The sequence below is a fragment of the Balaenoptera ricei genome, chromosome 2 (assembly GCF_028023285.1).
Source record: "Balaenoptera ricei isolate mBalRic1 chromosome 2, mBalRic1.hap2, whole genome shotgun sequence".
NCBI classification, from domain to species: domain Eukaryota; kingdom Metazoa; phylum Chordata; class Mammalia; order Artiodactyla; family Balaenopteridae; genus Balaenoptera; species Balaenoptera ricei.
This window is the reverse complement of record NC_082640.1, coordinates 62,848,562-62,863,570: the sequence shown is the minus strand read 5'-3', so window position 1 is coordinate 62,863,570 and position 15,009 is coordinate 62,848,562. Positions and strand designations below refer to the sequence as shown.

Below are 15,009 nucleotides of genomic sequence, written 5' to 3'. Positions count from 1 at the left end.
GCCTCATGGGCAAGCAGAGAATATCGGCAGGAGGCTCTTTGCAGATTGAAGTAGCTGGATGCTTGTTAGAACCTGGTTGGAACCGGTTGCTGTGGTGATATCTGCGGTGGAGGATGGGGGAGATGGGGGCCAGACCAAGAGGTGGGGGAAGGGCAGGAGGTAGCTCGAGGATGTGTTAATGAAAAGCAAAGGGGAGTTGCAGGCCCTGTGTCAGGGCTAAAGCAGGCTGGTGGCAGAAATGGCTCGCTGGCCGCACAAAGGGAGAGGTAGGAGGCCGGAGGGGCACAATGCCCAGAGGAGAAGCTGATGAAGCGTGTTTGTAGCATGGAGACAGGAACAGGGAGGAATGGCTGTCCGTTCCCTCCAATGACAGCTCATCTGTATGGCTGCCCACACAGAGCTGCAGAGACTGGGGGGCGGGGGGAGAAATGCAGGGCACTCACCCCTTGTTCGGCCTCAGCAAATTCCAACTGTATGTGGGGACTCAGGGCCCATGGGTAGTGGCCATGAGAGGCTGCAGCCTCCACAGCTACTGTTGTAGCTTTGGCTGGGAGCACTGGAATCCCCCAGCTGAGCTTTTTCAATCTGCTCAGGGCTGGGTAAGCGTATGGGGCACTACGGAAGGTTAATGAGCAGGAAAATGGTGACAGCTACGAGGAGCATTTGCTTAGAATTTTATAGGTTGAAAAACATATTCCCCTCCCTACAGCAATTATTAGGAGAGGGACAGAGTTTTTCTTCTTTAAAGTATTAACATTTTGCAGAGCAGGAACATGAAGCTCAGAGAGGTTAAGTGACTGGCTAAGGGTCACAAAGCAAGTTGGTATGTCAGTACTAGAAACCAGGTCTGCTGACTTCACACCTCTTGCCTTACTCTGTCTTTTTTTTTTTTTTTTTTTAAATATATCACTTACTTTGCTCATATTTCTATTTTATTATTTTTTGGCCACGTGGCATATGAGATCTTATTTCCCCGACCAGGGATCAAACCTGCGCCCTCTGCAGTGGAAGTGCAGAGTCTTAACCACTGGACCACCAGGGAAGTCCCTTACTCTAGTTTCTTCAAGACAGCCTCAAGTCCTTTTGGTGACCATTTTCCCCTCTTTCCTTTGAACATGAATCCCATATGGCCTGCTCTTGAGGGACTTTGGCAAGTGTCTTTCCCTCTCTGTGCATCCTGGGTAGCTGTGGGGAGGAAGAAGAAAGGAAGACTAATCAGCAAAGCTCTCAACTTCCTGCTCCACCCCCTCATCCAAATGACCCATCCAGCTCCAAGTGACCCAGCAGCGCTATGCTCCCAGTGAGCCTGCAGAGCGGCAGCTGTCCCTGGTGCTGAAACGTCCTTGTCTCAGGAAGCGAGGCAGAGGGCAAGGAGCTACCCAATAGTCTCCCTCGGGTACGCCCATCCACCCTGCTCCTCCCTTTCCCATTCTTCTATAGCTCTCTCTTTTTATCTCCCTCCTCCTCCATCCACCTCTTCATTCCCTCCTTCCCCATCTCCTGTTCTTCCTTAAATCATAGACTTCCAGAGTGGGAAGATGACTCCAAGGTCACTAAATCCAGCCTCTCACATCAGCCATTTACTAGCTGTGTGATGTTGATCAAGTTATATAACCTCTCTGAGCTCCAGTGTCCACATTTAGAAAACAGAAATGGTGATTCCTACTTGAGGGACTGTGGGAATTTGTTGGAATAATGGCTCAGGCGTGCCTGTCCCCATGCCTGGCAATCAGTAGGTGCTCACTAAGTAGGCCCACCATGATTATTTCCAGGTCATTGGTATTTTCCTCAGAGTTTATCCCGAAGTTCATGCATTTGATGGCAAAATATAGTCTCTTTGGAAGGAGTTTCCTAAGTGGTGCATCATTCTTAGTGTTTAGACCAGCTTTCATTTACTTGGAGTAGACTTTTATTGATATTTGCCTTGAAAGGTTCCTTGAGCAGATCACTTTTCCTTACTGAGCCTCAGTTTCCCCCTCTACAGCATACGGGAGATAAGCCCTCCCCTTCCTGCCTGAGGAGTTAGTGAGAGTGTCTGTGACCAGAGGAAGGGGCCTTATTCCTGGGAAGGGGTCCTATTCCTGCTTATGTGTGTGTCTCTGTGTCTGCACATGTGTCTGTTGCTAGGGGGACTGGGGTCAGTTCTGTGTGTGTTCATCTCTGGGCTGGGAGTTTCTGGAACAGGAGAGAATTGCATCTTTCAGTCCTAACAGCACCTAGCATGGAGCCTTGCCCTGTGCAGGGGCTCAAACAGTGCTTGTGAAGTTGTGTGCATCTGTGTGTTCCACACATGTGCATGCATGTTGGTTCTTCAGTGTGGGCCCTGCTCCCTTGCCCACCTCTCACTGTCTCACCTCACTGGGAGGGACAGGGGTCAGCTAAGCCCTGCCATGACCCTGTGTTCATCTTTTCTCTCTCCAGATGTGATCCTCAAGGTGATGGACAATAAAAAGAAAGAGGGGCTGTTGTCCTAGCAAATCCCCATCCAGTACTTGCGTGTCTTCCACCCCTACCACTCTGAGCTGGTGAAAGTGAGTCAGAGCCCTGGGCTCTGAGCCCATCTGGGCCTGGGACAAGTAGGGGGACAGCGGGTGGGAACCAGCTTGATGCCCTAGCTATTCCTTCAGAGCAACCCTGGGCATCTCATGCCCACCCAGCAGTGTGACAACTCTTGGCCCATGTGGGGCTCAGGAAAAATAGCTCCTGGCAGATAGACAGGAATGATTTCCATAAGAATTTAGAATTCTTCAAGTTCATCTCCATAAAACAGCCCAATAAACATGGAACATCTACCACATTAAATGAATACACCAATTAAAGCTGTATTCTCATTGCATACATGTGTAAAGAGTGGAAATGTACCTAAAATTCAAAGAAATACAGTGTTTACAGAGCACCTACTAAGTTCCAGGTTCTGGGCTAGACACCACACACACCAACTCTAATCCTCAACGTGAATCACATTTTGCATACATAGAACTGGGACCCAGAGAGCAGAATCTTCTCATCCTGGGTTACAAAGCGAGTGAATAGCAGAGGCAAGTGTGAGCCTAGGTCACATTGTCTCCCAAGCCAGTTCTTTCTGTGCTGTCACACTGCATTGACAGGAAGAAGGCCCAGGAGAGTTGGGGTGTGTGGGAAATAAAGTGTTCCCTGGAATGCACCCCTCTAGTGGGCAATAGGGCATGAGCCTACAGTGGGGAGCCTCAGGGCCCCTTAGTCCATGGCCTAAACCTCCCAGGCCAGCCCCCCTGCCCAACCCCTCTCCCCAGTGCTGATTGACAGAAGGGAGAATTCACTCTTTCATTGCTCAAGTACTTTATTAAGCACCTACTGTGTGCCAGGCACTGGCAAGAGATGGGCAGAAGCATCACTTTTCCCTCTCTCCATGTGCATTCCAGACCGCTATGGTTGTTTAGAGTAAAGAACAATGTGACGTTAGCCTGGGCTCCTAAGCCAGGTCTGCTGCTTGCTAACTGTATATCCAAAAACCCCAGGCCTCAATTCCTCATCAGCAAAATTGAGATAATATCCCTCCTAGCATGGCCATTTGGAGGGTCAAGTGCAATGACGGGCATAAAGCACCTAGCAAGGGACCTGCCACATAGTAAGTGCTCAGTTCAGATTACTTCCCCTCCTCCCTCCCTCCCCCAGGCCCTAGCACTGACTTTCTTTCCAAGCAACTCTTCAACCATGGCCCCAGGGGTCTTTACCTTCCCTAGACTCTAAGGAGAACCCCAAGCCGAGGGCCCCAGGATGAGGAAGCAAAGACCCAGAGAGATTAGTGACTCACCTGGGAGACTCAACACTTCAGCTGTAATTCTGGGAGCATCACCCAGACTTCTTGGCTCTCTGTCCACTTACAACCCAGACCTTGTTATCACATCTTTACAAAGAGAGCAGGCAGGCAGTGGTCCTTGCGAGGGCGATGAAATATTCAAATAGAAAAGGGAAGATTTATTATATTGATCTCCTTGGAAGGGCTCGCAGGGACCATGAGCTTTAATTATCATCTCGGAGCCCCAGTGGAGCAATGCCAAGTGATTGTCTGTAGAGGGCTGGATTTATGGCCAGGGTCTGCCCCTTAGTCACTCTCCTCCTTGTGTGTCTTCTTCCCCCACCCTGTCCCCAGCCCACTGAGTCTGGGAAAGCCGATGAAGCCACTGCCAAGACCCAACTTTATGCAACAGTCGTTCGGAAGGGCAACTTCATCTCCCACTACATGGGCCACAACCACACAGCTCTGGAGGTGCTGGGAGCGGGACCCCCAGGGGTGGGATGGGGTGGGAAGGGGCCAAGCTTTGAGCAGGCCCCAGGCTCTGCCCTTGGCCACCTCTGGCTGGTCTGATGGTGTGGGACAGGGGTGTCTGGGGAAGAAATCAAGAAAGAAAAAAGCAACTGAGTTCTTCAAAAATAGCCGAAGTAGTTGGTATAGAACCTGCCCTGGGATGGCAGGGATGATGGGGATAAAGTTGATGATGATGTTGCCTAATCTTTTCCAGCACTTTCCAGGCATATGACCCTGCCCTAACCTTGCCTTCCCTTGCTGTGCGCCTCACACACCCTGCAGGGAGTGCCGTAGGGAGGACAGGAGGCTCCTATAGTCTATGTCTCCCTGACTCTCATGTGGGGAAGTAAAGCGCCCCTACCTTGGCCCACATTCTCTGGTGTTTTGTCTCTTATTCGCTCCCTTCTGGAGTAGTGACCCCTGACCTAGGATCTACATCCCCTAAATGAACATTTTAGGGGTCTCTCCACTCTTCCTTGAGTCCTGTTTCTGTTTGGCTGGTCTTCCAATTAGATCTTCATTCATTCATTCAATGACTATTTTTGGAGCCTTTTCCATTAACCAGGCCGGGGCTGGGCCCAGCTTAAGCCTAGCTTCCATACATGCTCTCCACCCCCCATCACCTTCTATCCCTAGGTCTTTCAGTAGCCCCAGGAGGACTGGCATGCTCCAGGAAGATGTGGTCCTGGGACATAGCCCCTCTCCCTTTCCCTCAGCCTTCACACTGCCCAGAATGACAGATTCAAATCCAGTCATGGCCTGAGTATGATCAGGGCGGAAGCCAAGGGGGCTTAAGCTCTGGGCTTCCCCTGCCCCAGCAGGGCTGATCTGATCTGCCCCATATCTCTGTAAGCCCGGAAGGGCACTAGCCCCATTTCACGGCTGGGGACACTGAGACCCAAGGAGAGTCTGGTATGGGAGCCCAGAGCTCCTGACCCACATCTCTGCTTCCCCTCAGCCATCCTTGATGTCAGCATTTGTCAGACCTGCAGGCACCCTCTGCTCCCATCTCCCCCTGCCTTTTGATCATGGTCTTTCCTGAGGACAGCCAGCAGCCTTCCCTCTCTCTCTCTCTCTCTCTCTCTCTCTCTCTCTCTCTCACACACACACACACACACACACACACACACACACACACACGGAACAAGGAAGAGTAACAATAGCTTGGCCTTGCTGTCCCCAGGCCATGCCCCACAGAGAGGGGACCACACCTCTGAGACCCAGGCTGAACCTTGGCCTGCAGGGCGCCTCCCTGTGGATCTGCCTCAACCCCACCCCAGCCCTCTGAATCCCACAGAGTCTGGGCCCCTTTGCCCTCCAGCACCCTGCCCACTCCCCTGCCCCAGCACAGATGTCTTCCTTGTCTGCTCCTGATGGCAGACCAGGGAGCACAGTGGAAGAAGAAATTGCTTGGGCAGCTGTCTCATTCACACCTGACCATTCACCACAGAACAGTTGTAAATTAGCACCCCCCCCCAACACCTCTCAGACCCTCCTCTCAGCCCTTACACCTGTTGGAGTCCCTGTGAGCAATAGAGAGTCTAACAGGTTCCAGTGAAATCCCTCAGGCCCAGACCTCATCCCCATCCGAAGTCTGAAATGCCGCCATCAGAGATTCAGTCCTTTGAATTTGGTAAAGGGATTCAGTCTCCAGAGGCCCCAGTGAGACCTGAAAAGTCCTCATCACTATTTCAAGCCCTTATCAGCCCACACCTGTGTGGAGTGAGCTGACAACCAGCTGAGACGGGTCCTGGCAGAAGGGCTTAGGAGAGGGTGCTGGGGGAGTAGGGGGAGGAGAAAAAGGAAAAGATCCAGGACAACCCGTACTCCCAGCCTCTCTCCTCCCATTGAAGGCAGAACTAGAAGGACCAGGGAAGGTATGGTCCAACCTGGCAGGGGCCGCTTCCCATCCTGAGGTGTCCCTGAGACGTGGCCCCTTAGCCAAGTCCGGAGTCCCTTCCTCTTCCTACTTTTCTTCCCATCAGCACCGTGTAATCAGTATCACCACCCATCCTCCAAGGCCAGCTCAACCCCAGCGCCTCCTTGAGGCCACTGCCTGTCTCCTGTTCCTCCCCCTCCCAGGACTCTTGTTCTCTCTCTCACACTCATAAACACAGTCAACCTCTCTCGCGCCTGTTCTCCCCTTTTCTCCTTCATTAATGTCACTCATTTATCCCACAAGCACATATTGAGCTTCTACTCTCTGTCAGATACTTTTGCTAAAAGCTGGGAATACAGCAGTGAATAAGATAGATATGGTCCCTGCCCCTGCAAAGCCAGGGTTCTAGTCGAATGGACAGAAAATAAACAAGAAAGAAATTAGAATAACACAAGTGATGCTGATGCTATGACGAGGCAATCTAGGGGCTGAGAGGGTGGGGGGGGGGGCTTCTCTAGGAAGAGCGGTCACGGAAGGCCTCTCCGAGGTGGTGATATTTAAGCTCTAGAAGAGGAGAAGGAGCCAGCCACTGAGTTGGTGGGGGTGGAGGTGGGGAGTCTAGGCAGAGGCATCAGCTCAAGCAAAGGCCCTGAAGCAGAAACAAGTGGCGCATGTTGGACGGGTGAGACAAAAGAGGTTGGGGGGCTGCTGGAGATGTGGGCTGAGCGGCAGATAGGCCAACCCGTACAGGCCTTGGCTATCATGGTTAGAATGATGGAATCCATTCTAAGGGCAGTGGGGTTGGGGCAGGGGGATAAGATGATCCAAGTCATCTTTAAGAAGGCAGCTTTTGTCACCGGGTATCAAATTGCCTGGGAAAGGGAATGGGTTGGGCGCAGGAGTAGAAGCAGAGGCCAACAAGGGGTCAGAGGAGTAAAAGGAGCCACAGCTGGGGGGTGGGGTTTGGGATGAGGGCTGAAGGGGGAGTGGGAGCCCATTAGTGGACAGAGGTGAGGACCAGGAGCTGCTGGGATGGCAGCGGAGGTATGTGGGGACAGAATCAGCGTCTTCTCCCGCTGCCTTCCCAATGTCTGGCCCAGGGCCTGAAGGAGGGCAGCCTTGAACCTCTGTTCAAGAACCGAGTGAGGCAGGAGCAGGCGGGAGCATGTACAGAGATGTGGATGCAGGGATGGTCTCATTGTCGGGGAGAAAGATGGTGGGCTGGCCATGTCCCCGAGAGGGCCCAAGGCCACCCAGGGCTCACCCGCCTCCTCTCTTCCCCAGGTCTTTCTCCGGGGGGTCAGCGAGCCCCTGGTCAGCAGCCCCGGCCCCACGGTAGTCATCGCCAGGTTGGTTCCCAACTACAGGGAGCTTCAGTGAGTGGGGCCCAGGCGGGGGTGAGCAGGGAGGGAGGGGGGGTGGATAGAGGAGGGGGGAGGCTAGAAACCTGCCCTCCCCACAAGGCCCGACAAACCTCCCCACTGGGGCTGAGGTCCCAGGAAGCTGCCACAGCCCTGGAGAGGGGCAGCTCAGACCCTTCACAAGAGCAGGCTTGGAGTGGGGGAGCCAGCATGTAGAGAAGGGTCCTCAGCCCCTCCAAACATGCCCCCCCATCTATACCCACCACATCCACAGTTCCCCTCCCACTCTAGTTCAGGGCCAGGCACCATCAAGTGGCTGGCTGTCCCCAGAGGAGACAGCCTAAGGGTCCTCTCAATTTCATGACCTTTAGCCCTGCCTAGGAGTCCCCTTCCTCACCCTCCTGGGGGTCTCCCTGGCCCCAGCCCTGGCTCATCCCCCTCCTCCCCAGGCCTCTTTTGGGTTTGGTGGATTCACAGTCCAGAGGAGGGGACTCAGTCAAGGCCACAGTGAGTCATGGGGAAGGGAACCTGGGAGCCTCAGCCCATCTCCTGACCAAGGCTTTCTCAAGGCTTGGACCAGCAATCAGAAGGACCAGGGTCCACCACCTGTCAGGGTGTCCAGACCTGAACTACGTGGGCGACTTCATCTTTTCCTCTCTCACATCAATCCAGAGCACACGTGGGAGTCCTTGGCTGCCTGGCTGGGCAGAGCCAATGGTGCTGGACACCCTAGCACTCCTGTGCTGACCCCTGTCTCTTTGCCTGCCCAGAGTCAATCAGGTAAACCGGGACCCGGCATCCCTGGGGCTTCCCATCACCCCACTCTCCTTCCCTATCCCATCCGTGATGAACTTTGATGTTCCTCGGGTCAGCCAGGATGGGTGCCCTCAGGTATGGCTCTTTCCCTCATTTGCCCTCTCTCTGGCTTATACCTCTAGTAACTCACCGACTTGTGCATTCGTTCACTCACTCACTCAGTGAGTACTTAACGATTAAGTAAGAGTTTACTGAATCCCAACCCAAGGCCATGCCTGTCTGTGCTGTGGAGAAGCTGCCCTCAGGGAGCTCTTGGTTTGATGAAGACAGGAGTCACACATGTGAAAAGGTTAAATATCAACACAAGATAATGTATAATTAATAACAAACCAGGAGGGACTGTCAGAGCTATAAAAATCAGAGGAGAGAAGACAAATATAGTATGATTCCACTTACATTCAGTACCTAGAACAGTCAAATTCATAGAGACAGAAAGTAGAACTGTGGTTGCCAGAGACTGGGGGAGGAGAGAATGGGAAGTTATTATTATTTAATGGGTACAGAGCTTCTGTCTGGGATGATGAAAAAGTTCTGGAAATAGATGGTGGTGATGGTTATACAATATTGTGAATGTACTTAATGCCACTGAACTATACACTTAAAAATGGTTAAAATGATAAATTTTATGTTATGCCTATTTACCACAATAGAAAAAATTTTTTTTTAGCCAGAGGTGAGAGGGATGTGAAGCCTGAACAGGTGTCCAGACATAGGACTCCTGAGTTTTTAATAGGGGAATGTTGGTGCAGGGCGATTGAGAACAAGAGCACAGGTGTGGAGATGGGGGTGCACGGACATGATACACATCAGGGTTGGAGAGGAGGGTGGTGGGTTTGAGTACGTCGGGGAGGGGTGTGCAGATTGTGTGGGTCCAGGGCCATGGCCCTATCAATCTCTTCCCATAGTCTACACTTCTGTGGGACCTTGCCCCACATGACGGTCCCAACATTCCTAGGGGCCTTGAAGAAGACAGGAGAGCTTGGGAAGTCCTTCCTGTTGTCTGCCAACCAGAGTTCGTGTCTGGCGTGGCAAATACAGAATGAGGTACCCCTTCGGAGCCCCAGCCTTCATTTAAAGGCAAAGACATTTGAAGAAGGCTTAGACACGAACAAGAGTGATGGTGATGAGGAGGGGTGGGACAAAGGGGGACTCGGGGGACTGAGGCTTCAAACCCAAACCAATCCTCAGCCTGATTTCCCCAGAGTCATCTCACACATGGTCCTGCATTTGCCCAGAAAATTATGAACCAATCAGCAGGCAGTCCCAAGGGGCAGGAAGCGCTGGCTGCTTTAATGAGTGAGCCCCCTCCCTACCCCGGGGCCTCTCTGGCTGCCTTTGCTGCCTAACTAGTCTGGGTGAGGGAGGTGTCCCCAGTGCCTCCTGCATGTGTGGGACTCGAGGCCAGGGGTCCAGCGATGGCAAGATGCTTGCTGAAAGTCACCCGGCCCCATGGCAGTTGGGCCAGGTTGAGAACTTACTGGCAGCTGGCAGAGGTGCCCAGGTGCCAGCAGTGAGAGGACAGGGGCAGGCTTCTGTGGCACAGGTGGGGAGATGGGGGGAGTGGGCAGAGCCCTACCTGGAAGGGACACCAGTCAGCAGCTCACACAGACCCCTGCCCTGTCCCCTCTCCAAGCATCAGTCCCCTCATCTCAGCTGAGCGGGTGGCGGTTGGACTAGGTTATTTCTAGGACCTGTCTCTCTGACATCTTGGGATGCTGTGATGTCCCACCAGTTGCCCACCATGAAAAAACACTCTGGGCAGGGATTTGAGGGCCTAGCAGACCTGGGTTTGACCCGTCTTCTGTGACTTACTGGCTGTGTGACCTTTGGCAAGCTTCTTAATTTCTCCAATTCCTGATTCCTACCTTATTAGGCTATTAGGAGAACTTACAGGGATAACCTGTGCAAAACGTCCAAGTCCAAGGTGGAAGCTAAACGGATTCAGACACTTTCAGAGCTGCCCCTCCCTTAGTGCCAATGCCCCTTCTGAGGCCAGCCTCACCATTGCTCTTGTTACATTTGACTACAAGTAATATAAACCCCAACTTACATGGACTATAAGGATATTTACTGTGGCATATTGGTAGGGGTCCCGATGAAGACGCTGCCAGAATTGGTTGATGCCTGGGCTCAGCAGCATCCGCAAGGACTCAGGATCTTTCCAACACCCCTGTATTACCATCTTCAGCTGGCTAAGAGCTCAGGGGGCAAAATGTTCCTGGCACCCCCCCCCCCCCGCCAGCAGACATGACCAAGACCAGAGGAAGAGAGAGCCTCCCCTTCCCACAAGTGTTTTTTGTTTGTTTGTTTGTTTTTAATAAATGTATTTATTTATTTATTTTTGGCTGCGTTGGGTCTTTGTTGCTGCACGAGGGCTTTCTCTAGTTGCGGCGAGCGGGGGCTACTCTTCGTTGCGGTGCGCAGGCTTCTCATTACAGTGGCTTCTTGTTGCAGAGCATGAGCTCTAGGCGCTCAGGCTTCAGTAGTTGTGGCATGCGGGCTCAGTAGTTGTGGCGCACGGGCGTAGTTGCTCCGTGGCATGTGGGATCTTCCCGGACCAGGGCTCAAACCCGTGTCCCCTGCATTGGCAGGAGCATTCTTAACCCCTGCGCCACCAGGGAAGTCCCACAGATGGTTTTTATGAGGAGCTGGAAACCTCCCCTCCCGCTGCCCTTCCACAGACTCCCTCCTCTCGTCTTTTTTGCCAGAATTTGATCACATGCACTTGTTGACCTGGCCCAGCCTGTGGGACCCAACATAGGGTGGGACTTGGGAGTCACTCCTGCCCTGCACCCTGTACTCTTGAGGAGGGGCCATTGCCCAACAGGTGGCTCCTGTTGGCCTGGCCTCCTGCAGAGCTGATAGAGATCCTGGCTGATGAAACACAAGCAGTGGTGAAAAAAGCTGTCTGTGTCCACTCTCATCTCCTTGCTCAGCCCCCATAGCAGTCTGTACCCAAGCTCTCATGGGCTCCTGTCCACCCCATAGACCTTGCTGGCATCTTCTCTTTGCCCGGACCATTGCAGCAGCCTCCACTAGGAGACTCCCATCCCATCCATCCTGTGACAAGTGGCCAGGGTGACTCCCTGCCCAGGATTAGGTCCTACACCGGACTCCTTGTCCCTACCATGGACAGGACAAAGCCCTCACTGTCAGCCAGATACACAAGGACTTGTCCCCTCCAGCCTCCTGGCTCACTGCCCCAGTTCACCCAGGCGTTCCCTAGCTCCACTGGATGACTGGCTCTTCACACCCATGCTGTCCTCCGTCACCTCCCAGTCTTTGCCTCTGCCGTGCTCTGAGCCTGGAATGCCCTTCCACCTTCTTACCTACTGCACGATCCCTAAGGTCCTCCCCTCCCCAGGTTGGAAGTCATAGCTTTCCCCTCAGACATTCAGCTTCCACATCCCACAACTTGCTTAGGCCTCTGCACGGATCATAGGGATGTGTGTGTGTGTGTGTGTGTGTGTGTGTCCTATCCTCTTGCAAGACGATGAGCTCCAGAGAGGAGCAGGGTCTGGCTCTAGCTCTCCCATATGCCCTGCTGAACCCCAGAGGCCACTAGCATGGAGAAGCTGCCAATCAGCATTTGCTGAGTTCAATTGAATTGAACTTGCACCTTCATAGCAAAACATCCACTGTCTCCTCCCACCCTCAAAACAGCCTTTCAAAGCATGGAGCATGTTTTCTCACTGGACAATGACAAAACCAGGTCCCAGAGAGGGGAAAGGACTTGCTGAAGGTCACACAGCAAGGTTGAGGCAAACCTGGGCCCAGAGCCTAGGTGTCCTAGCCGCCCAGCATCAGCTGCCCCAGCAGCTACTCCTCCCAGGGTGGCCACCACTACATCTGGGCAGAGCAGGCAGCAGCAGGTGTGGGTGTGGGTGTAGGTGTGGGTGGGCCCTGGGGAAATGGGAGGAGGGACCATAGGCCCATGTAATGAAGGCTCTGTCCCCAGAGGAGGCAGGTCTGCCTCAGTGGCTGGGGGTTAATGGCTTTGCTGAAGATCACAGCTGAAGGTTAATCACATTCCTTATTGCACAGCCTGCCAGGGTCTTTCCCATAAGCATCTGTGGGGAATGGCTTCCCCACTCGCGGGGCTCCCCGTCCCACACATGCCACCAGCACCTTCGCCAGGTCCCTGGCATCAGACTCTGAAGGTGGTTTAACCTTGATTCCCTGCCCCACCCCATACACACATGAGAGAGGCTGACCTTCCCTCCCCAATTCTAGGTCTCAAGGGCCCTTTCCTCAGGGACTTATCTGGGAAACCATTCAGGAAAGGAGCTGTCCTTCCTGGGCAGGCAGACACTTTTTCTTGCTTTGTAGACTCCATTTAGACACATTAATAGGCCCTAGAGAGGACAGCCAGCGTCCATTAAACACCCCTCTTCCTGGGTGGGAGCAAGGGATGGGGCGGAGGGGGCTGTCACAGGTCCTCCTTGAGTGCCCTAGTGTCTGGCAGATGGTCCAGGCTGTGCGGATGCCCCTTGGGGATTCAGGAGAATGGGGTGGCTCTGGGAAGAGCCTGGTTTGGGGATAAATCCTGAAAGGCCATTCCCAGGCACCACAGAACCCAGAGAAGCTTCTCTGGCCTGGCCTGGTGGCCAAATGGCTGTCCTTGAACTGCCACCAGAGCCTGCTCTCAAGAACACTCCCATCACCCAAGTCACTATCCCTGTACTCAGGGCCCCCTAGCCCCAGAGTGACTGCAGCTCATCTCCCTAGGGGCAGGGGCAGACACAGCTGGGCCACAGGCTGGGCCTGGGAGAACAGGAGCAGACACATTAGTGTGACAGGCATCAGGGCCCTGCCACGGCGGGGGGAGTGGACCCACACTGATATTTCACCATCCTGCATCAATAACTCCTGGAGCTGGCGGTGCATTGTGCTGACCTTTTCGAGTGATGACTGATTCCCGCAGGGGAGCGGGAGGTGGGAGCGGCTGCCACAGTTGCTGACAGCCCCTGGCTGGGGGCAGAGGCAAGGCAGCCACTTGGAGAGTCTGTGCCAATGACCCCCCAGCCCCTCCCTGTGTTGGGACCATGCAGGGCCGCCTGCTGGGTGTCACAGGCTGATGCCCCCAAGTCCCATTCCTCACTCACTACCTTCTGGCCTTTGCAGATGCCAGACCTCCTTCCCCTGGAGTCCTTCCTCATTCTAGGTGTCCACACATGCCAGGCTTGATGCCGCCTCCACATTTTTGCTTAGGCTGTTTTCCCACCCAGAATAACATCCTCCCTCCCTTCAGTCTGCCAGATCTTCCCTCAGAGGCTTCCTCTGGTCCTGTTTCCTCCAAGATGTCTTTTCTGATCACCCACGGAGTGTCTCAGATGGTCCCTTGTTTAGGGGCTATAGTTATGTTGTCTTATTTTGTTGTTTAAATATTACCCACATGTGTGCTCCAGCTGCTGGCTTAGCATGCCATCAAGTCCCCCAGATCCCCTATTGAAGACCTGCCGTGGTTCCTGCGAGGAAGAGAAGGGCTGGTGACAAGGGCAGAGGTCTCGTCTAATTTGGCATCTATGACACCACCAGCCATGGGTGGGAACACTGGTGCAACTCTTTAGGAAAACAGTTTACCCAGGATGAATCAAGTACCTTAAAATATGCATGTCCTTTAACTCAGCAATTCTATTTTGGGTATTTGTACTAAGGAAATAATTTGAGATACAGAGCTATGTGTCAAAGAACATTCAATGCAGTGTTATTGAACAAATGGGAAGGGAGAAACCAGGACACTTGGACGTGACAGAATATCCTGCAGCTACTAAAGCTGGGTAATTAGTGTTACTTAGGACTCTGGATATGTTTAGGTTTTAATGGTAAATGAAAAAGGCAGGATGTTAGGTTGACAGTTATATACAAAATAGGCATAGGGAAAATACTAGAAAGAAACACACAATCTTATGAACAGTTGTCTTTAGTGTAAGAATTTAGGTGGGTTTTTTTCTTTCATCTTTCTACTTTTCTTTTTTTTCTAAAGTTTCTTCATTAAGTGTGTATTTATTGCTTTTATAATCGGGACAAACATCTGGGACATATATAGACATGCACACAACCAAATATCTGGACATCCTTTGATTTGGGAGAAGCTGTGGCCTCACCACCTTCTCCCACCTTCTCCTGTCAGCTGTCCAAGCCTGGGGGACCCCCAGAGCTGCCCCTGTGGAATCAGTCCTTCCTCTTCCAAGGCCGAGCTGGAGCCACCAGCTTCCCAGAGGACACAGCCCTGGTGCTGGAGTACTACTCCTCGTCTTCAAGTAAGTGACCCCCGTTGCCATGTCAGGGCCGCCACATACCAGGACATGTGTATGAAAGGGTGTTCAGACCATCCTGCCTCTGCATCCTATGGGGTTGGGTGAGGGGTCCCGAGGCAGCCTCCCCATGTGTGCAGACAGGTTGGGGAGCCCCTGGCTGGCTTCCTTGTCCCAAAGACAACACTGGGATATGGGCCAGGACACATGGGCCCTATTCCCATACTAGACCCTCGTATTATTACACCACCACCCCATCCACAGTGCCTATCAGGGAGGGGAGGAGCCCTCAGAGCTCACAGAGGGAGCTTTGTGGGGAGACAGGATTCAGAGACCGGCTGATCCACAGTCTTAGTTCCACACCATAAGAGTGAAGCCCCCAAAGGACAGAGACAAGGGATAGCTATA

The 15,009-nt window shown here is 53.0% G+C and overlaps 1 protein-coding gene across 1 annotated transcript in view; it reads left to right on the top strand.

The window, feature by feature from the left end:
* CCDC33 (coiled-coil domain containing 33) overlaps window positions 1-15,009 on the top strand; it is a 114,129-nt gene that overhangs the window by 40,046 nt on the left and 59,074 nt on the right. Inside the window, 5 exon segments of the mRNA XM_059915191.1 lie at window positions 2,422-2,531; window positions 4,133-4,249; window positions 7,452-7,543; window positions 8,299-8,419; window positions 14,478-14,607. Coding sequence (XP_059771174.1) covers window positions 2,422-2,531; window positions 4,133-4,249; window positions 7,452-7,543; window positions 8,299-8,419; window positions 14,478-14,607 — 570 coding nt within the window.